The 23,433-nt window shown below is 40.5% G+C and overlaps 1 protein-coding gene across 2 annotated transcripts in view; it reads left to right on the top strand.

The window, feature by feature from the left end:
- Positions 1-23,433, top strand: part of UNC5D (unc-5 netrin receptor D) — a 233,451-nt gene that overhangs the window by 107,651 nt on the left and 102,367 nt on the right. The window contains exons 4-5 of one of the 2 annotated variants that reach the window (XM_044225400.1): positions 19,478-19,658; positions 22,560-22,724. In XM_044225400.1, the coding sequence (XP_044081335.1) occupies positions 19,478-19,658; positions 22,560-22,724 (346 nt within the window). Of the gene's footprint in view, positions 1-19,477; positions 19,659-22,434; positions 22,725-23,433 lie in introns of those variants that run through there. The other variant, XM_044225401.1, reaches the window with a different exon arrangement.

The raw sequence follows: 23,433 nt of genomic DNA, 5'->3' as shown, positions 1-23,433 counted from the left end.
TTTAAAGCAAAGTAAATACAGGGAAAGGGAAGGGATCTTAGAGTTCCAGGAACCTGAAGTGGAGGGGAAGATGCCCGACCCAGAGCTGGAAACACCGAGCCCTCCCTCCATACATTTATCACCGCCTCCCCCACTCATGTTTTCAAACAGGCCAATCCAAGCTAAAAAGGAACAGCCCTGCAAAGGAAACAAAGTCATAAATGGTCACAAGTTTGCTGTTACCGTACATCTCCTTTAGGGCCTCATGGATATTTATTTATTCCTAACCGATATGTGCCAGAGACAGTTTTCAGGGACGAGGCAACAGAGCAAGCACGTTTCTTGTCTTTAGGCAGCCCAGAGCCTCATAGAAAATGATCGAACTTTTTAGCACTTCCTGGCCAACCAGGCTTCCTGCCCTTATTCTAATTCATGGTAGTCTAAAGACAGATCCAATCAGCTCACGTTTTTGTTCTTCTTAAGCACTAGACAGGCCGACTCTATTGATTACAGTGGTAGCTCCTGTGCACTTTTGATGGTTTGAGCCTTTTGGCCTAGAGATAATATAAGTATTCATGATATGCTAAGAATCCACAAGAAAATAAGGAAGGTACCCTTTCTCTGTAATCATGTCTGTCTAGATCACTCGGGCGCTGGTGATGGTGGTTGGCAGTGGTGGAGAGGTTGGGGTAAATATGTCTAGATGTGTGAGCGAGAAGGACATAGAGGAAGAGAGAATATTTTCGAAATGGAGGAAAGAATTTGATTCTAATTATTCCCAAATATAATGCCCCTGCTTTTATCTCACATATTGTGCCCTTTGTAAAATGATGACAGAAAGTATCCAGTAATTGTTTAGTTTGATGTGTCCTACTGACACTAGAAAATGCTGATGAGAAGTGGTTGGTTTAAAAATAAGGGGTCATAGGGGCACCTGGGTGGCTCAGTGGCTTAAGCCTCTGCTTTTGTCTCAGGTCATGGTCTCGGGATCCTGGGATCGAGCCCTGCATCGGGCTCTCTGCTCAGCAGGGAGCCTGCTTCCTCCTCTCTCTCTCTGCCTACTTCTGATCTCTCTTCCTCTCTCAGTCAAATAAATAAAATCTTAAAAAAAGAAAAATAAGGGTTCACAGATTAACCGAGGTAAATGGCTTGTGAACAAGCAATGTGGCAAGTGTTAAAACGAACTACCTTCCAGGTAATAGAAGAGGTGGGCAAGCATGCCCAGAACTCTTCAGAATTTCAGTGGCACAGAAACTGGCACGATTGGGTCATCCATATGGATATGCTATTGTGCCCTTGTGTGTCTTGTTTTCCCATTTGCGTCCATGTTCCTTGAGCAGGGTGCCATGTCACTACCTCCACGTGCCCACGTGCCCAGTATAGCATCACTTACGTAGTAGATGGTCGAATAATGCCTGTGGATTAAAGAAATAATTTTCTCTCAAAAAAAAAAGTAATAAAAGCAAAACTAAAGGGTAAAGAGCCTTCAACTAAGTTTTTTTAAACAAGAGTATGGGCTTATAAACCAAAAAGAACAGGCTATAAGAAAGTGAGTCCTAACCACCAGCCAGATGTCGACCTTTTCAATTTTACACTGGTTCCAGGGTGATCTTGCCTCCAGAAAATGATCAATTGCTCTCCTCAGGGAGTGGTGACATTCTGGATGAGGTGACTCTGATATTTGTGTCCACTTTTTTGACCACAGTCAAAAGTCAGATGTGTATAAAGGCCAGAGTAGCTTCCTCTTAATTCAAGAATTATAAAGTTATTTCATGATGTGACCCATAACGTGATCCTAACCAGAAACCAACAGAGAAGCAGTGTTTTTATTGATGATTACAGTGCCTGGTGGGAGGGCTCTGTATTCTTAAACCGGAAACATTGACTGTTGCCTGTTGCTGGGATGTCTGTTTAGCTCTGAGTCCAGCTGCTGGAGCTGATGCTCCATTCTTGAAAGTGGCCAACAACGTAGAAAGCATGTGCCAAACACGTACCTGACCTTGAAGATCTGGGACTCCTGGTCTTGGTTAAGGGTGCACATTGACCAAGCTACAAACTTGTGAATTAGACACGTTTCTTCAGGTCCTTCATTCACCTCTTCTCTGATGATCAATGACTACAATGTATCAGTCGTATTTATTCTGTGTTGGATATTCCCTATGTTTCTTTACCTACTGCCTAATGCAGGCCCTCACCCTTCTGTCCTTTGGTGAAGCCCTAAGGACTCATCTGGCTTCGCTAATCCACAGTCACTTAGCAGCTTCGTGTTAATACCAGAATGATTCTTTCTGAACCCGAACTCTTCATGTTAAAATGCATCAGTGGCTTCTTAGGGCCTTCAGGGTTGAGTTCAAATTCCTTGAGTGGCATGTAGGACACATACTCAACCCGCTCTTGCCTGAGCCACACAAGACCATCTATCTGTTCCCGGACTCTGCTACCACATTACATTAATTTCTTGCTTTATATTTGTACCCAGATCATTTCATCCATGGTTTCATTTTCAGCCCCCCAAGATCCCTGCGAGGACGGGAAAGTAGGGACCATTTTGTATTCCTCATTTTACAGAGGAATAATAGGGGATTAACTCCACACTGATCTAACAGGCAGGTACTACACAGAATCAACTCTTGATAATCTTTATGTACATTATAGAATTCATGAGTTATCTGTGCAGAAAGTGCAATGTATATTTTTATGCTCTAGCATATTACTCGTCTCTGGGACCCTGTGTTCAGCTAATTCTTTAAGGAGAACTGTATGCTCACTTAAGATACATGATATACATTTATATTTCCCAAAATGATTAACATATTCCATTCCAAAATAGGTTATGCTTCTCTTTTTCAACAGTTGTGACTATTTAATCATTAAATACTTTTTTAAAAAGATTTATTTATTTAACAGAGAGAGATCATAAGTAAGCAGAACAGCGGGCAGGGAGAGGGAGAAGCAGGCTCCCTGTTGAGTAGAGAGCTGGATGTGGGGCTTGATCCAGGACCCCAAGACCATGACCTGAGTCGAAGGCAGAGGCCCAACCCACTGAGACACCTGTAGGTAGAATTTTTAGGGCACATAAACTGCTAAATATATTATATACAGATATTAATATATAACATCTACATCATAGACAATGAAGGATAGGAGTGGGGGGAATTCTAGATTAACCTGTATATGCATAGAAAACAAGTGTCTCCCCTAGTGATATTAATGGAATATCATAAGCTCGTTTTAGTACAAAATTTTAAATTAAAAGGGAATGAGGGGGTTATAGCATAGAGGCTGTTGAAAAGTCTCATTTTCAGCAAATCTGGAAAAAAAAACACATCATGAACACAGCAATTTAGTTTATTTTTTAAACATTCCCTATAGTGTTGTGAAGACCAAAAAGCAGCTTTGAGGTAGTTCATAAAAACCAGAATGCAAAGAAGAGGGAGATAAACTGGGAGGAAACAAATAGGAAACCATCCAATTTAGTTGGCCAGACTGATTAACACAGGAAACGTAAACACGTAAACACCGTCCCCAAGTGAGACAGTGTCACCGTGTTGGATGTGCAGATTCACTTCTGTTTAGATTCCTCTTGGAATGTTTGTAACCCAGGACACTACCTGTGTTATTTAAAATAATAATAATAATAAAGGGGCACCTGAGTGGCTCAGTGGATTAAGCCTCTGCCTTCGGTTCAGGTCATGATCTTAGGGTCCTGGGATGGAGCTCCACATCGGGCTCTCTGCCTCCTCCTCTCTCTCTCTGCCTGCTCTCCAGCTACTTGTGATCTCTCTCTCTCTGCTAAATAAATAAATAAAATCTTAAAAAAAAATAAAAACAGATTTGGAAAAACTCAGTTTTGCTGATCAAATTATATAGTTAACTGAAGTAAACATGACATGTAAAAGTAATATAATTTCATTTAAATTTTCCTCCATGAACTTAGAGGTTAGAGTGTAAATGCGATGACTCACTAACTATGATCTACACTGTGTAAGATGATGCAGAAATCAAGGAGTTATCTAAAATAACCAGGTAAGGACTCCTATGAACATAAAATGCAGTGTGGGACAGTCACTTAGCCTGGCAGCCAGCTAGAAATGGATTGCTTTTCTAGTTAACGTATTAGTTTGTGGTGGGGGAGAAAGATACGCAATTTAAGATAATTTGTTTACCTCATAGAGACCGGGAGTGTTAGAAACATTTGGAGGAACATATCTTTGTTTAATGAAAATAGCTTTTTTCTTTCTGCTTAAAAACATAATGTAGATGCCAGAAAATAAGGTAAACTAGATTACGATAAAGTAACAAACAACCTAGAAATCTCAGTAGCTTAAAACAACGAAGATTGATTACTCTCTTGTGTTACGTAGCTATCACATGTCATCTGGGAGCTCTGTCCATGATGGTCTTACTGCAGTTCCAAGGTTAATGGAATAGCCATTCTCAAAAAAATGGTGAGCTGTAATGGCAGAGGGAGAAAGAGAGAAGTCAAGAGAGTCTCAACACAGGGAAGTAAATTGTCACTCCTGAAACTGACAAACAGCTTCCACTGAGGACTCATTGACCAGAACTAGTCACATGACCCCATCAAACTAAAAAGGGACCAGGGAGTGGAACTGTAATTATAAAATAGGGAGCCAGAAATTTTGTCAAATAATTCATACTAAAAATTTCAACCCTATAGGGATTTAGGAAGAAGGAAATTTTGATCACTGAACATTCCACCACACAAATAACATTTGGGGGACTGCCTGTCAGCTATTTGTGAGTGTCTGAATGGAGAGATGATAGAAATACAGTTTTAAGATCCGCTTTTAACACTTAATGAATGTCTCACGGAACAATGTCCCATTAGAAATGCATCCTTATTTTTGATGGTTGCATAGTATTCCGTGGAATACATGTGCATAATTGATTGAATCTGTTAGTGAACAATTAGGTTGTTTATACTTTCTTTATTATAATAAACAAGGCTATAATTATCATCCGAGCACATATCTCTGGGTTTTTTTATATAAAATTTTTTTTAATTTATTTATTTTCAGCATAACAGTATCATTATTTTTTCACCACACCCAGTGCTCCATGCAATCCGTGCCCTCTATAATACCAACCACCTGGTACCCCGACCTCCCACCCCCCTGCCACTTCAAACCCCTCAGATTGTTTTTCAGAGTCCATAGTCTCTCATGATTCACGTCCCCTTCCAATTTACCCCAACCCCCTTCTCTCTAACTCCCCTTGTCCTCCATGCTTTTTGTTATGCTCCACAAATAATTGAAACCATATGATAATTGACTCTCTCTGTTTGACTTATTTTACTCAGCATAATCTCTTCCAGTCCCGTCCATGTTGCTTCAAAAGTTGGGTATTCGTCATATCAAAAAATGGGCAGAAGATATGGACAGGCACTTCTCCAATAAAGATATACAAATGGCTGTCAGACACATGAAAAATGTTCATCATCACTAGCCATCAGGGAGATTCAAATTAAAACTACATTGAGATATTACGATACACCAGTTAGAATGGCCAAAATTAGCAAGACAGGAAACAACATGTGTTGGAGAGGATGTGGAGAAAGGGGAACCCTCTTACACTGTTGGTGGGAATGCAAGTTGGTGCAGCCTCTTTGGAGAACAGTGTGGAGAGTCCTCAAGAAATCAAAAATAGAACTTCCCTATGGCCCTGCCATTGCACTCCTGGGTATTTACCCCAAAGATACAGATGTAGTGAAAAGAAGGGCCATCTGTACCCTAATGTTTATAGCAGCAATGGCCACGGTCGCCAAACTGTGGAAAGAACCAAGATGGCCTTCAACGGATGAATGGATAAGGAAGATGTGGTCCATATACACTATGGAGTATTATGCCTCTATCTCTGGGTTTTTACATCAAACGATAGCAGGATTTTCAGTTTTGGTAAAAGTTGCAAGATTGTCCCACAAAAGGGATGAGCTAATTTAGACCAGCACCTAAAGTAAATGAAAGCATCTATTTCTTTACAATTTTGACAACCCTATATGGTTTTAGGTTTTGCCACAGGAATAGGCTAACAGTAATTCTCTCCTTTTCATTTTTGGAGAAGTTGAACAACTTTATATATGTTAGTTCTCCATATGTATTTTTCTCCTAAATAGTCTATTTATGTACTTAGCTCATTTTCTGTTGGAAGTCATCTTTCCTATTGATTTTCACATGATCTGTGTATATTAGAAAGCAAGCTGACATTCAGTACATACTGGTAGAGCATATTATCCAGCATCCATTTTTATTACACAGGCATCATGATGTACGAATCACAAGATGTATTTAATATCTCGGTTGACTTTAGTATAATAACAGTTTGTCATATGTTACAAACATGATTTTTAATCTTTAAGGTGTCTTGTACATATGTTAAACTTTAAAACTTTAATAGTCAATCTTTGTGGCTTTTGCTTTTATACCATGTAGGAATTCCTTTCCCAGTCTAAAAATTACCAAAATACTCACCTGTGCTTTCTTACAGTACTTATGGTACTTTTGTGGTTTCACTGACTATATTTTTAATATTTTATATGCCTGGGGTTTGTTTTATTGTAAGGAGTGAAGAAGAGATACTGCTTTATTTTTCAAGTGGGCCAATTGACTTTGGGGAAATTTCTAGTGAATATTGAGGAACGTGAACAGAGGAGGAAAATATTTTATTTATTTATTCATCCATTCTTTCATCCATTTACATTCATTAACAAAGAGTGGAGTCCTTTAGTTCACATACTGTAAGAGGAGCTTTGGTGTCGAAATGGAGCCTAGGACTTTACTATACTCAACTTTTACTTCAGGGGTAATTTTTTTAAAATTAATTAATTTATTGATGGGCAGACAGATCACAAGGAGGCAGAGAGGCAGGCAGAGAGAGAGGAGAAAGCAGGCTCCCCGCTGAGCAGAGAACCCCATGTGGGGCTCGATCCCAGGACCCTGAGATCATGACCTGAGCTGAAGGCAGAGGCCTTAATCCACTGAGCCACCCAGTTGCCCCTCAGAGGTAATTTTAAACACTTAAAATGTTTTCATTTTGGCTTCCATGACACATACATTTCTGATTTCTCTCTTACTTCAATATCAACAATGTATTTTTGCAGTCTCTTCTTCCCTTTTTGTGTTGTTAAAATGGTGATTTTCTTCAAGGGCTTTTTATCTTGAACCTATCCTTCCCACCCCCTGCCAGCCTTTTTACACTTTCTGCTTGATATCACATTTGCCTGTAGGCTTGGATACAATTTATTCTGAAGTCTGTGGAGGAAATAGGCCCAGAAAGTAGTTGACTATGTTGGTCTGGAGCTGAAGAGAGATCTGGGTTGAAGGTGTTTATTTCAAAGCCTTTTTTTTTTTTTTTAAACATTTTATTTATTTATTTGGCAGAGAGCGACACTAAGAGAGGGAACACAAGCAGGGGGAGAGGGAGAGGGAGAAGTGGACTCTCTACTGAGCAGGAAGCACGATGCAGGGCTCAGCCAAAGGCAGACCTGAGCCAAAGGCAGATGCTTAACAACTAAACCACCCATATGCCCCTATCTCAAAATCTTATATACACTGTAAACTTCGCTGTATGTATCACTGAGTTATTCATATACTTTGCTTATTTTTCTGTTGTCTTGTTTGTTTGCTTATATCTATTGATTTGAGAATGCTCTTTGTATATTAGGACCAGGGTAATATTCAGTCAGTGCATATCAGTACAACGTCCCCCAATAACCTTTTCATCTGTGTCCCCTATATCACTTGTCCAAGTCAGAAATATGGGCACCAAATTTTGACTGCCCTCTCTTTAAATCTTTTATCAAATCAGTCACAAATTTTCATTCATTCTGTTTTACCCCTTCACTTCTCGTCAAGGCTCTTTACTATATAAACCTATCATAGCCTTCCAGTTCACTCTACCAGGGTCTCCCCAAGCATAATGTTGCAGTCTTTTAAGGATTTATTTGCCTTAGCTTTGCCTGTCCCGTCCTGCTCCACGTAGTCTATATATGACATCAAGAGTGGGCTTTTTAATGTAAAATTATCACCAACACTCCCATTTCTTCCATGAATCCCTATTTTCAGATGAGAACGTTCCAATATTATAATGTCAGACATGTAAAGAAATCTTCTTATGCAGTCATCAAAAGAAATGAAATCTTGCCATTTGCGACGACATGGATGGAATTAGAGGGTATTATGTTTATGAAATAAGTCAAGTGGAGAAAGACAACTATCATATCTCTCTGATATGAGGAAGTGGAGATGCAACGTGGGGGGCTTGGGGGGTAGGAAAAGAATAAATGAAACAAGATGGGATCAGGAGGGAGACAAACCATAAGAGACTCTTAGTGTCACAAAAGGAAGAGAGTGGTGGGGTTATGGACATTGGGGAGGGTGTGTGCTATGGTGAGTGCTGTGAAGTGTGTAAACCTGGCGATTCACAGACCTGTACCCCTGGGGCTAATAATACATTATATGTTTATTAAAAAAATTAAAAAATAAAAAAAGAAATATTCTATTCCTTGCTTACTTTTGGAAGAAAAAATATTCTAAATTAAGTTCCACATGTTGAGCTTACAGTATCTTTGAAGCATACAGAAACAGATGCTGAGCAGGCATCTGTATATAAGAAGCTATAGCTCATGGTCAGTGAACTGAGAATATTGATTTGGAAATGTTCAGTATGTGGCCATGAATGACACACAAGTCTGGTGATATCATATGGAAATACATTTTACAGCGTGGTGTAGAGAGGGACCTAATCCTGAGAGCCAATGAAATGCATCACTTCATGTTTGGATAGAGAAGAAGCCAACAAAAGAGACAAGGCAGGATTGGCCAGAAGAGTGAAAAGAGAGAAAATGTGGAATTATTAAACAAACAAACAAATAAACAAATAATGGGGACACCTGGGTGGCTCAGTTGTTAAGCGTCTATCTTCAGCTCAGGTCATGATCCCAGGGTCCTGGGATTGAGTCCCACCTTGGCCTCCCTGCTCAGGAGAAAGCCTGCTTCTCTCTCTCCCATTCCTTCTGCTTATGTTTCCTCTCTTGCTGTGTCTCTCTCTGTCAAATAAATAAATAAAATCTTAAAAAAAAAATGAAAGAGAAAATTCGAGAATATTCTCTATCTCATTATCCCTGAAAGTCCAGTAAGAATGCAAAACAATGTACATTTAGTGAATGTAGAAAGTTGGAGGTCACTGGTGCCCGTAGCAAGAGCAATTCCAGTGAGTCAGTGGAGTGGAAGCCATTTAAAATGTCATGATAGGGAATGAGCATTTGCCAAAGAATTCGAGAGACACAGCTATGAAAAAAGAAAGGAAAGAGTTTTTGTTTATTGATTTAAGTTGCTAGAATTTTTAGCATATTTGAATATTTCAGTTCTTGCCTTCTCAGTTACTTTTTAAGTATAAAAACATAAGGATACCCAGTTCAGCAAGTAGGTTAAGATGTGGAAGAGCCAGGGCACCTGGGTGGCTCAGTGGGTTAAAAAGCCTCTGCCTTCAGCTCAGGTCATGATCTCAGGATCCTGGGATCAAGTCCTGCATTAGGCTCTCTGCTCAGCAGCGATCCTGCTTCCTCCTCTCTCTCTCTCTCTCTCTGCCTACTTGTGATCTGTCTGTCAAATAAATAAATAAAATCTTAAAAAAAAAAAAAGATGTGGAAGAGCCTACACTAGTCTCTACTGTATAGCAGTCAGTACAAGTAAAATGTGAGTCTTCCTTCCTTTCCTCTTTTCCCTCCTCCCGCTCTGCTGGACCTGCCATCCTTTGTAATGGGACAACCCACTGTATGTCATCACAATAGAAATACGGTTTCTGTGTTTCTCCATAACCTGCCCTCTCTTGAGCCTCTCTTTCATGTCAGTTTCCTGGGCACACTCTAATACGTATGTATAATCTTATCTAGTTAAGTTGAATTGCTTTTTTTAGCTCTAAAATTTGGAGACTAAATCTGTTGCCCTCTTTACAAAATCGATTTAACTCTCCTGGACCCTTTCCAGACGGGCAGTGGTTAACAAGGCAGCAGGTTCTCTGTACGATGGGAAGGCAAAAACGAAAACAGGATGAACAGCAGTAGAATTACCCTAGCCAAACAGCACTAGTTTCTGCACGGAGAACTTCTGTTTGGAGCAGATGATGACAGGTTTAGTCACAGTTTTATCCCTCATCAATATTTCAGAGAGAACATAAGAGATGATGGGAATTACTGTCTAAAATTTAAAAGCTCTATCTTTAACCACTGATCTAGGGAAATTATCCATACAAGACTTTAGACTTTACAGTTGTGTTATTATATTGAGCATGATTTCTTTTTCATACAGCGTGTATTATTTTTCTTCTTTCATAGTGGCTTTGTGTCTCAGCTAAAAGGGAGCTTGTATGGAGTGTATAGTAATCAAAGAGATGAAAGATGAACGAGTATAGAGCTTTTTTTTTTTTTTTTAGCACTATTAACTCAATGGCATCTACCTGGAATGTAGATGCACTTTGGTGATTTCATTTTGATAATGCTGTACGCTGGTCTCTGATAATTGCCTTCTGTAATTGGAACAAATTTATGATTATGCTAATTCATTCTCAGCCACCCAATATACGGAAGCTAATCCATATCTGTCCATGCATTTCCTTTGTAGATCATTTCATGATTAGCCTTTCACTGTGGCTGATGGAAACATTTTTATTCTGAGCAGACTAGATTTCTCAAGCGGTGTGTATATATGTACATGTAAGTGATATGTGTTTGTGTATCTTTATCTAATTGTATGTAACTCAGATGTCAGCTTCCAAAACCAGTTTATGATAGGAACGTTTAGAGTCTTTAATCCTTTAAAATTGCCATTTTCTCAGCGCTTGAGCATTTGAGTATATGTTATGGTAGCAAGGAACAGGAAAAGGGAACTATTAATAGCCACCATCTTTATACCTGTTAATAGCCACCATCTTTATACCTGATTTACATAGTAGAAATTATGGGAGAAGATGTGAACAGAGAAACAGTTTTGAGTCTCTCTGAAACTCAACTCTTTATAATCTTGTTAATTCTTCCCATCCTAAAATAGTCTCTTAAAATGAAATGGCACAAGATGCTATGAACATGGTCACTCCTTGGGATATCAAGCTTTGGAAGCATCTTCTAGGTGTTGCTTCATCAAAGGATCAAACCCAGAATCTTCTTTTTCCCTAGCAGATGGGAATAAGTGAAGATGTGTCGCACTGTGGAAAACACAGCTAAAAATGGTAGCAGGTGCGTCCCCTGACGAGTCCTCTGCCCATCACTTCTCTCTCCCCCTTCTCCTTTTGACGTTTCATCGGTTCCATCTTGTCTTTTGCCCTGATCATCATTCCTGTAAATGTTTTACCTTAATATTTACATTTTTACATTTACATAACGTAAATGTAAACAAAACATTTACATTAAGGTAAGCAGGGCTTCTTCTTCACTAGTGACAATGTTACACTTTTGGTAAACAGTGGATCCGGGTGTTCCCTTTCTCAGAGACCCTTTTCCCTGTCAAAATGAATAAGAAAATAACAGACTACACCTGACTTTCATAACTGAAAAGGGGGAAGTTAAAGGACGACACTGATCTGACAAGACGCAGACAGTGTCAGAACATCAAGTTGCATCATCAGAATTCCAGCTTCTGCATGTCTGTCGTTTCCTTCAGCATCAGCGAGTGCAATTCAATCTGTGATCATTAGGTTTCTATCATTTGCCCGGTTCTGCTGCTCTGACTTCACAATTAAGCTGGATTTCTGCTTTCTTTTGTGATGCATAATCAGATAAGTGGAGCTAAAGTGAAGAAACTGCAGTGTAAGTGGCTTTAAAATCAATCTATACAGTCTGGCAAGAAAAAGAAGACAAAGGGGAAACCTGATAGTACGGTTATAAATAACTTGAAGGAAATATTATCAAGGAGAGAGGAGAGGACAGGTGACATCTCATCTGAAAGCAGCAAAACAAGTAATGGCCTGAACGAACCTTAGAAAACAGTATGCTCAGGGGTGTCTGGGTGGCTCCGTCAGTTGAATGCCATCTGTTGGCTTTGGCTCAGGTCATGATCTCAGGGTTGTGGGATCGAGCCCCACAGTGGACTCTCTGCTCAGCAGGGAGTCTGCCTCCCCCCTCTTCCTACACTCCCCCCACTCATATGTGAGTGTATGCCATCTCTCTCTAATAAATCTTTTTAAAAAAGAAAAAGAAAAGGACAGTATGCTCCATCATGAGTAGAGGAATGTCACGCTATGCAATAGGAAAGTCACAGTTCAGACTTATTTGAGAAGGGCAAGTCAAATTGTGAGAAATGTTGAAGAACAGCACTTTATGTGGTCAGTAAAAGACATAAGTGTTTTGTGATAGAAAAAGTATTTGGGGGCTACTGCTTCTAGTACTGCCATTTTCCAAGTATGCTCTATTAGGCCAGTCAAAGAATCTGTGAAATGGGAAGAAAATCTTTTCTTTGCATACCTTGGAGTTCTGAGAATCAAAGGCGATAACGTCTTGTGTCACGACGCATTGACTTGGGAGTATCAGGACCATCACCAGCATCTCTGTGGCTTCCTGCCTTTTGCTTATCCTCACAGGATGGCTGTCGTGTCTTTAGAATCACATTGGTGCCCAAACAGGTACAAGGCCAGAAATAGCTATTCCTTTTCTCAGGAAAGCAAACGTTTTTCTACATATCCCCCAAAGGACTTGGATACACTTGGCCTTCTTAAATATTTTAAGACTGCAGGCTCTGTGGCCCCAGCCTGATTTCATGGACTGTGTGCGCCACTCATTTCTGCTCATTGGCCAAAAAGCCAATGAAACACCAGATAACCTTGAGAGAGCGACCATGACTTTTCATGACTTATACATGGACAAATATTGAGTAATTTTTTATGTCAAAACACCTCTGGCCACATCCTGCAAAATTCTGACTCGTTAGTGTAATGTAACCAGAAGGTGCACATTCGAATGAGAGCTGTCCTTTAAATCGGGCCTCTAGGAGACCACACGCTTGTTCCAACAGTGTGGCTTTTATCAAGAAAATTTCTACAGCTCTTCCTTAGGAATGATCATGAAATCCTGAAATATGTCTACAAAATTATCTTTGATGGTGCCAGTCCTCTCTATTTCAGTGTAATTTTGCAAATAGCATATGGTCATTCCGCCCAAATCTGGCAAATGGTAGAGATGACTGAGCACAGTTGTTGCCAGCAAGTCTCTCGGTTTCCGATTCTGGCTCTGCCATTGACTATGTATCTAACTCTGGGCAAGGTATCCTTGGGCGCTGACTCGGTTTAGTTAGCCCCTTATCAGGTAGAACGAATTCCTCTGCTTTCTGTTTTCTCATAGAAGTCATCACATTTGTTATTTTGTAAGATGGGCACTTCACAGAAAGTTTGAGATGTTTCATAGGGAATGACCACATTGGGAACTGCTATGCCCTTCCAATATTTGCCTGGCTCTTCCTCTCTTACTCCCTAATGTAGTCTTTCTCTCCACTGTGTCCTACAGGCTGGCCTTCCCAAGCCATTCCTAGTTGTAGTAGGAAGGAAAAAAAAAAAAAAAAAGATTACTCTTATATAATTCATACTTGGAGCAAATACATAAAATTCAACATAAGACCATTATGAAGTGGCTCCCAGAATATATTTAAGAACAACTTCTCTAGGGGTTCCTGGGTGGTTCAGTGGGTGAAAGCCTCTGCCTTTGGCTCAGGTCATGATCCCAAGGTCATTGCATCAAGCCTTGTATCGGGCTCTCTGCTCAGCAGGGAGCCTGCTTCCCCTCTCTGTCTCTGCCTGCTTCTCTGCCTACTTGTGATCTCTGTCTGTCAAATAAATAAAATCTTAAAAAAAAAAAAAAAGCAACTTCACTAACAATGTCTGTGTTCTGTATCATATCTGCACTCAACTCCGGGATCTAAAGCAAGGATATCCTTCTCCTTTGACCCTCACAGCGCAGCTTGAAGTTTTATTGTATGTCTGCAAGTATAGCACACCAGTCTCTAAATTTGTAAGCACATCAATTTGAGCTAGAAAATGTACTTTAAAAATAAATAAATAAATATTTAAATCTTAAAAAAAAAGAAAACGTATTTAAGAGATGCCATTGAACATCCTTGGAAGTAGGTTCTGTGAAAGAGATAAAAATATTTAAAACATTGTTCATATTCTTAAGGAACATGCCACTGAGTCATTTTCAGAAAGAAGATGATCACAGGCAATGAGTAAATGGAGAACCTTCATAAGTCATAAATCTGAGTTTACATCTATAATACATATGAATATCTCAATTTCATAACCAGTCTAGCAAATCCTGACAGAAGACTGGAATTGGCGGAGAGGTACATGATATCAACAAATGGTCCTCACTGGCATTTTCTCTGGGGTATTAAGGAAAAATTTCAGGGTGATGCTATCTAGAATTCAAAGGAGAAGTGGTTTGGGATCCTGCATAGGAAGAGAGCTGGCCTATGAAAATTGCTTTTTCTTTCTAGTCTTGTTTTGTTTTTACATTTTTGAAAGTTTAGTAACACTGCCTTCTCTTTCTTTTATGAAATATTAAGAACAAGAGCAGGGGCATTAGAATTCTAACATAATGTTTGATGGAAATAAACATTTAAGTATAAGGTATATGTGTATACATTCATAGATGTCTCGGACAAAAGGTCCATAGAGATGAAATGTTAGGTCTCGTGTGAACATTTTCACCTATAACCCAGGTCTCAGATAAGGGAAGCCCCCACAAAGCATTAGTCCATTGCTCTTCCAAAGGAGGTTCCCTCCCCATCCAATTGCACCTTGTCACCTGTTGTTGAGAAAACCTATACTCATCAATTACTTATATTCGGTCCTCAGCTAACCAGAATGACAGATCAGGAACCTGCTGTCTGGCATGAAATCTAATTGTCTTTGATGGTCTGCTTTTCCAGATTTGTTTATCAACTGGAAAAATCTACAAATTGCAGACCATCTGTACATAACACTATGCTAATAGATGCGGGCGTCCTGCAAATCCATAAGCTCATTACCTCTAAGTAACTAGTTTCTTCACACACACGCCTAACTGGGATTATCCATCTAAACCGCATAAGGAGAAACAGATGAAGCATTGTTTCTCCTAGGAGTGAATGCCTCTAACAACCTTCTGGACTGGTAAACCTCTCTGTCAAAGAGATGACCTGTGAGCACAAGGTCATTTGGCTTTAGTGATACAAATGTCCGTTAGTCTCAGGACAGTCAATGTATTGATCCCATAATGCTAATTTGGAAAATTTGTGTTGCTTCTGTTAAGGGCTTAATGAAGGTGTTCTTGGTGTTGGCAACCTCTTGTAAAATAATTTTCCAACTCAATATTCATGCCCTTATGATACTTGTCAGACATTTCTAGGAGAAAGCCTGGAGAGTTGCATATGATACATATGAGCCAAACCATTTTCGGATGATGGGGAGGCAGAGCTAATGGAAAGGAATTAACTTCAGTGAAGGACGCCAAGCCCTTCTATGTGGGAACATTCATGAGTGGTCAGGAGGCTGATGGGTTGTATCTGTGGAGAAGAGGGAGTGGGTCTAGTTCCTGGATGTATTTTTTTTTTGGCCCCTGCAATAGATTTTTGAGCCATCGTGTTAGAATCAAGAAATATTACATGAGACTTGGTGTCCCTGGTTTTCTCATGAGAGTTGGAAGCTCTGGTTACACTGGTAGCCACAGTCTGAACCTGACTGGTGGCTGCACGAGTCATGTCTTCTACATTTTGTCATAAATGGCGGCCGCCATAATGGCGGCTCCCATGCACCCTGACATGGAGACTCCATACTCCAGAAACTGAAAGGCCACCATGATACTTTTAAAGCAAGAGATTTTTAAGCAAAATGAGCTCATTATCTCTTTCATTCTACTTGTGGGTTTTTTCTTTCTTTCTTTTCTTCTTCTTTTTTTTTTTTTTTTAATAGTTATGTTTCTACCTCAAGTGGGAAAAACAAAAGAGACAGAAAGTGAAAACATTTTTTAAGACAAATGAGAGTGAGCTCATTCCTTTGGGGAAATGAGCAGCCCCTTGTCTTTAATATGCAAGCGATGTTCATGGATGTCTTGCACCCAGGGCCACTTCTGTAAATTTATGATCCCTCCCTGGCCCCCAGGAACATTTGAGTTTGCAACTGCTGGTGTAGGGCATGCTTTTTTTAAACTTATTTATTAAACTACTCAACATTAAGAGCACTTAGCTCATCAAAAATGTTTTAAAATTTCTCTAAGTGACAAAAGCGTAAATCCAAAAGCAATTTGTCATTTTTATAAGCCCAGAAAATACCAAACTGATTTCCTCATAAAGATCCTGCCATCAGTTTAATGGATAAACTATTAGTTTACAGATAAAAAAAAACAGTCCCACTGTCAGGAGTGTCCTAATGCACCACTTGTTTATAGACATAATTGGATTGAGGGACCTCAGTCAGGACACCATAAACACCTGAGTGTACCACAATGTGTATATACCTATGATATCAAATACATCCTGTAACATTGTTTTTCACACTATGAGCTGGGGAGACCCAGCAGCAGACCATTGCATATGTCCATGGTCCATATGGGTGGATAGGGGGTAGATAGCATGGTGGGGGCAACTTGTATGGTGGTACAGGTTGTGTACTGAACATCTCTGCAGGGCATGATTGACATAGGGAAGGATAGGAATGATCTCTTCCGGAGTTCTGCCAGCAGTGGCTCTGGGAATGGCCATGTTAATGCAGTGTAGGGTCCCTCACATCTGTGGCTCCCATACCCTCACTTCTTCAGCAGTTACAAGAAATTTCCTAATCTCTTTCTTCATCTTGGGCTTTCTGATAAGCATTAGACTGAGGGAAACATTCTATGGTTAAATATAAATTTGAAAATCACTGCGCCACATGGTAATTAAGAGAGATTTTTTAAGCTAAAGTGATTTTGTCAGATTACTAAATAGCTTTCCGTTGAATGTGCCACAATTAACCACCAGGAAGAAAAGGTTTCTCTTAAAACCTCTCTGAACATATTGCATTTTTCTTCCATTTTTTAAGTATATATATGTTCGTGATTTTTTTTTGTTTTATGAATTTATGATAGCACTAAACATATAATTTTGTATTTTGACTCTTTCATGTATTAGGAGCATTTTCTATGTTTTCACTAGTTGAAATCATGACTTTCCATGTCTATATAACATTAAATCATATTGTTGCATCATGATTTATTTAAACAAAGCTCTGTTTGGCATGTGGCTTTGGCATATGTTTTCTTTCTCCCTCCCTCCCTTTCTCTACCAAAAATAATTTACTGTGTTTAGATCCTTGCTGTATCCCTAATACTTCCCTTTGGTAAATTCCTAGGATTACCATTACAAGAGCAAAAGACATTACTATCTTTAAGACTATGAGGTAGAGATAAATATTAGAAGATTAAAGCAGATTGGATAGAGTAGTGGAGCAGGAAGGGAGGCTGCTTAGGAAAAAGGTCTATTAGGCAAGACCTCTCTGAGGAGGTAACCATTATCAAAGATTTGAATGAATAGTGAGATTGAGCCATGAGGGTGCTTATGGGAAAGGTTTCCAGGCAAAGTAATCAGCAAGTGTTAAGGCCCTGAAGTGGGAACTTGCTTTGAACTTTCTAGGACTGGAAGGAGTCCGGAAGGGCAGGAGCAGAGGGAGCACAGATTACCTGGGTTGGGGGAGGGTGGTCATCATTAGTGCCTGTGCCTCTTCCAGGCTGGGACACAGCGACCCCTTCAGGAACTCAGGCTGGTAGTCACCCTTTCCTCTTTACTTCGTGGCCCTGAACCACATTCCTTTTTCTCCTCTTCCTGATATGTAAAAGCAGTTCTCAGATCGCTTCTTTAGCTATTTTGTGTCACTTTGTTTTCCAAAATTGACCTCTTGGAGGGTAGTTTTTGGATGGTGATGTTTTGGTACTCTGAACTCTTGTTAACGGGGGAGTACTTGGGGTAAATTTCATCACAGAGACCAACAAATCCTTACAAAACCAAACTGTTGTACAACAGATGCCACTTGTTTATTGGAAATTAGAATTCCTTGGATTTAAACAGCAATGAGGTATCTTATTCCAAAACCAACTTTGAATCACCCGCGCTAATGGTGGGCAGGGTGTGAGGGAAAGACCCCCAACGCATTTGCTACTGTGTGGTGTCTCTTTGGGGTAGTCACTGCTATAGCTTTTCTGTGTTAAATTATGGCTTTAATGTGTCTGTTAAGTATCTGCGTATAATATACGCTGATACCTAGAGCTAAATGGTTGTTGTCAAGTGAGATGCATCTAGTGCTACCAAGATGGCACTAGAGAGTGGAGATGTTGTTTAGATGTGGAAGCAGGACACAGTGAGAAGGTAGGCAGTTCAGGGGTGAAGCTGGCCCTTTTGATAAAATAGGGGCACTAAGGGTGGTGAATTCTGTCTGGGGGGAGGGTGACGATCCAGGGAGCAAGAAGGTTCCATCTCTGTCTTCTCCAGATATCCCAGGAAAGTGACATTTGGGTCAACAGTAGGATTACAGCAGAACTAGAAAGAGGGAAATAGGTTCTCCAAGAGCAAACTAGAGAAAGTATATCAGAGATGGAACTAGTCTGTGCTCAGAGAAGTCCTCTCTTCCAGAAGAGAAGCTGGGCCTTAAGTGTGCTGGGCATTTAACCCAGCCTAAATGTCTGTTGGATAATTGAAGGAGTTTTTAACATAACTGATCACTAGAGAAATGTATCTCCAAGACTAGAGAACACTGAGATTTGGATTTTAATCCCTATGATTGCCCAAATCTGTATTATATTGGCCTTTATACATTATCACACCTTTTAAAAAAATTTTTTAAATGTTTATTTTAGGAAGAGAGAGGGACAGAGAGAGCGCAAGCAGGGGGAGAGGTAGTAGGGGAAGAAGGGGAAAGCAGACTACCTCTCTGAGCACAGAGCCTGGGGCAGGGCTCAGTTCCAGCACTCTGAGATCATCACCTGAGCTGAGAACAGACCAAGAGTCGGATGCTTAACCAACTCAGCCACCCAGGCGCCCCATTCCACCTTTCTTAAAATGTGTTTAAATGCAGACATTGACCTGAAACCTTGTGTGACAACATAAATATCCTCTCAGCACAAAGTTCTGCAATGTGTGTTGATTTTCTGAGCTCCATATTGGACTTGTCGTGGAAACATAGTCGTCGTCATCCGTGTTGCAATAAAATGAAATATAATGAAATGACCTAATTGTAGTCTCCTCTTTTCCCTCCTTCACTGCCTTTTTAAAAAATGGGGTCAAAGTCAGTGCATATCATGTACTGAATCAAGTAGTCATTTCCTGAATATGCCAGATGGCCTAAGTAAAAGGGATGAGATATGGAAAAAATCATTGCCGTTGCTCTATATGTTAGGAATGTGTATCTCCCCCACACCAGAACTGCTCACCTAGCAATTCCAGAAAAGAGTTCTTTTTCTTTTTAATGACCAAGAAGCGTTCTTTTCTTCATATAGGTGGAGTGGCTGAAAAATGAGGAGCCCATCGACTCCGAGCAAGACGAGAACATTGACACCAGGGCTGACCACAACCTCATCATCCGGCAGGCGAGGCTCTCGGACTCAGGCAATTACACCTGCATGGCAGCCAACATCGTGGCCAAGAGGAGGAGCCTGTCAGCCACAGTGGTGGTTTATGGTAAGACCAGCCCAAAGGCCAGGAATGGATAGGGAGGATGGAAAGCAGAGAAGGAGAGGGATGTGTATTTCATTACAACGTCCATCGTTTAGAGCTGAAAGGACTTCAGGGGTCATCCGCTACCGTGCTCTCTCCTGCCTCTCCCACTTGGTGGGGGAGATGTGTTTGCTCTTCCCTCCAGTACTGGACTTCTGTGAGAGAGTGACATTTCCGATCCCTCTTTTAAAAAATTATTTTAAAAGTCGTTCATTTTCTCCCATCGTGTTTATATTTGAAAAGAAGCGAAGTGGGCAGCTTCTGCCTCCCACCCTTCCCAAATCCGGCATCCACCACCATCCTCCCCAGACCTGCTGTGGGCGCTTCCTCTACTGGCATAGGAAATCCACCAGAAACAAACATTACCATTTGCTGAATATCTCAGGTATCTGATAAAAGAACTTCCCAGCTATTTAAGTAAAGGTATTCCCTTTCACCACAGAAGAGCCCTGGGATTTATTTCTGAAGCACTTAAAGTAATAGAAATTCAAATGCTGATATTTTCCTCCTGTACTCTGGCTTTTCAAGTGCTTTGGAGATAATGCTGATGACTTCTTCCCGTTTTTCATAATTTCCCACAGAGGAAACTCTCTGGGTCCCTCTCCTATCAGATGAGTAGACAGAGGGATAGAGACGGGCTGAGCCCCACTGTTGCCTCATGATGGAGCGGACAGTCGCGTCTGCAGGGTCTCTTGGTCCCTTTATGCCGAACTCACAACACCCGGCGCAGTGGCTTGCACATAGTAGGCAATCAGTAAAAACCTCTCTCCTTTCTTTCTCCCCTCCCCACTTTTCTCTCTCAGTGAATGGAGGCTGGTCTTCCTGGACAGAGTGGTCAGCCTGCAATGTTCGCTGTGGTAGAGGATGGCAGAAACGTTCCCGGACCTGCACCAACCCAGCTCCTCTCAATGGTGGGGCCTTTTGTGAGGGAATGTCAGTGCAGAAAATAACCTGCACTTCTCTTTGTCCTGGTGAGATATGTGTAGATTCCCTTTTTCCCTTCTGACCCACCAACACTAGTAAGCTGGTGGGAAGCCCTGAGTAGAACCTTCCTTCCCAAAGTTATCTTCTCCCACCGTCTCACAATGCAGCCTTTGTCCAAAATGCTGGGATAGCAAGCACCTGGGTGAGAGGCCTCCATTTGGGGGCGTACATATGTTTAATATTCATTCACATGATCCTGGACACTCACCATCAATAAGCCAAAGTCTTTGAAGTATTTCCATATCACCCGTGTCGAGTCAGGCTAAGCCCTCCCTTCTCTCCTTGGGTTCTCCCATCGGGTGGCACTTATATGATAACAAGAGATGGCGTTGTCCGTGAGCACAAAGCAGGTAGCAGAAATTGGCCCCATCTTCATCACTTACCAATCAACTAACCTTCTCGGCATTGTATTTATTTCCAGTGCAGTTGGCGGAGATCTTACAATATCACAGCAGTTTCTATTTTACATGTGGTCTGTGTTTGCCTTCCTTTCTGTAGAAGCTTCATTGACCAAATATGGCTCTTATAAGCTCTTTTGTTCATCTCTTACTGGCTCTAACCCAATTTCTACAATGAGGAGTAGATGAGTTGGAAGATGACTTTCTTTCTGGAAAGCGTATCCTCCCACTGAGAAATAAATTGATCCTGGGTCTCACATGCGTTATAAAACATGAACTCCAAGGACACTGAACTTGAGCCTCGAGTCTTTAAAATTTCAGATCTAGTTCCGCTCAGAGCTAAGCTGAGGCTCTTGCCAGCAGCTGATTCTTGGAGTTTCATTTTAAACTCGTATCCAGTAAACATTTATTGAGTGCTTACTATGTGCCAGGTACTGTGCAAGATACTTTTATACATGTAATGTCATTTAACTCTGTGTTGTGAGTTTTATTAGCCCCCACTTGACAGAAACAGTAAAGTCAGGCTAAGGGATTGCCCAAGAGCCAATTTGTGAACACAACTGAGACAAGTAGTTGGACATTTTGCTTCAAGTTCAGTATTTTTTAGGTTACCCTCTTCTCGACTCATTGCTCTAGATTAAAAATTGCACAATCTATCTTAACCCACATAAACGTGGTTGGACTATTCCTAGGAGGTAATGGGACAATTGCCTCCAACAGCTGCCATAATCTCTAGGGTCAATTTTTAGTGGAATTAAAATCAGTTTGTTCATTTCTACATAGAGCAGCAATCTGTGACCCACGAAATTCTATTTATGTAAGTCCTGGTATCTTGGGGTTTGACTGACCTGTTTTACTTTAATACTGTCAATATATATAGGTTTAACTTCTTATTGTTTAGGGCTTTTAGGGCTTAAAGATAGTTTGTTCTACTCTCTGTTCTGAACTGGCAACCCACAAGGAACTGGTGATCACCCCCATATACTTTATCTGTCCATCTAAGATGTACTGGCATGCAAGACTGGGAAAGAATGGGTAATGACATTATTAGCCACCCCAGGGGCACTGATCATGCGAATGCTTGCCTAAATTCAGTAACTGGTCTCCTCCTGAAATAGGCAGAGAATTACACCACCGCTTTTGTTAGTCTCTGTCTTTAGGAAAGAAACTATGGAGAGAAGATAAACAGAATTTTTTTTTTTTTTTTTTTTTTTTTGTGGTAGTGATGGTTTCTTTAAAAATCCAGCTATAAGTTTGAAGTGGCGGGGGGGTGGGAGGTTGGGGTACCAGGTGGTGGGTATTATAGAGGGCACGGCTTGCATGGAGCACTGGGTGTGGTGAAAAAATAATGAATACTGTTTTTCTGAAAATAAATAAATTGGAAAAAAAAAATCCAGCTATAAGAACAACAGCAGTCCTGGGGTGAGTCTCCCGAGAGCTGCCCGCATCCTTCTAATGGTGGTTCCTTTTGTTTCCCTTGAAGTGGATGGGAGCTGGGAAGTGTGGAGCGAATGGTCGGTCTGCAGCCCAGAGTGCGAGCATTTGCGGATTCGGGAGTGCACGGCCCCACCCCCAAGGAACGGGGGCAAGTTCTGTGAAGGGCTAAGCCAGGAATCTGAAAACTGTACAGATGGTCTCTGCATTCTAGGTAACACCTTCTGTTTCACATTTTCAGTGTTTGTCCACAACTGCGAAAGAAATGTCGTGACCATTCATTTGCTCGAACCCATGAGCAGAATGTGAAATCATTCTCCGAGAGCAAAAAGAAAATGAGTGAGAAGAGTAGAAAAAGTGATCCAGTACATTTTTAGTAGTGACGGGGTCATTTTAAATATTGTTTCACTGTTACTTCCTTAAAGGTGCATACTTACTAATCTAACCAATAATGTTTTGTTTTTTCAGATTTTATTTATTTATTTATTTGACAGAGATCACAAGTAGGCAGAGAGGCAGGCAGAGAGAGAGGAGGAAGCAGGCTCCCTGCTGAGCAGAGAGCCTGATGCGGGGCTCAATCCCAGAATCCTGGGATCATGACCGGAGCCAAAGGCAGAGGCTTTAACCCACTGAGCCACCCAGGCGCCCCAACCAATAATATTTTAAGAGGGCTGATTTCAGAAAGTGGTTAACGTTGCTTTTTAGCTCAGCAGTTCTTTTCTTTCACTAGCCACCATTTTAAAGTTTGGTGACATTCTGTTACTGATCACCTTATGCTTTTATTGAGGCCAAGAATTTCACAGCACTGTAAAGCATTTATTTTTTATATAATATATTTTGTATTTTATAAATTTTGTTTTATATATATTTACTATATATTTTTACTGTTTTATATATATATATATGTATCTATATACTATATT

Source organism: Neovison vison, chromosome 11 (assembly GCF_020171115.1).
Source record: "Neovison vison isolate M4711 chromosome 11, ASM_NN_V1, whole genome shotgun sequence".
Lineage (NCBI taxonomy): Eukaryota > Metazoa > Chordata > Mammalia > Carnivora > Mustelidae > Neogale > Neogale vison.
Note: the sequence above shows the minus strand (reverse complement) of the source record. Positions and strands in the feature narration are given on the sequence as shown.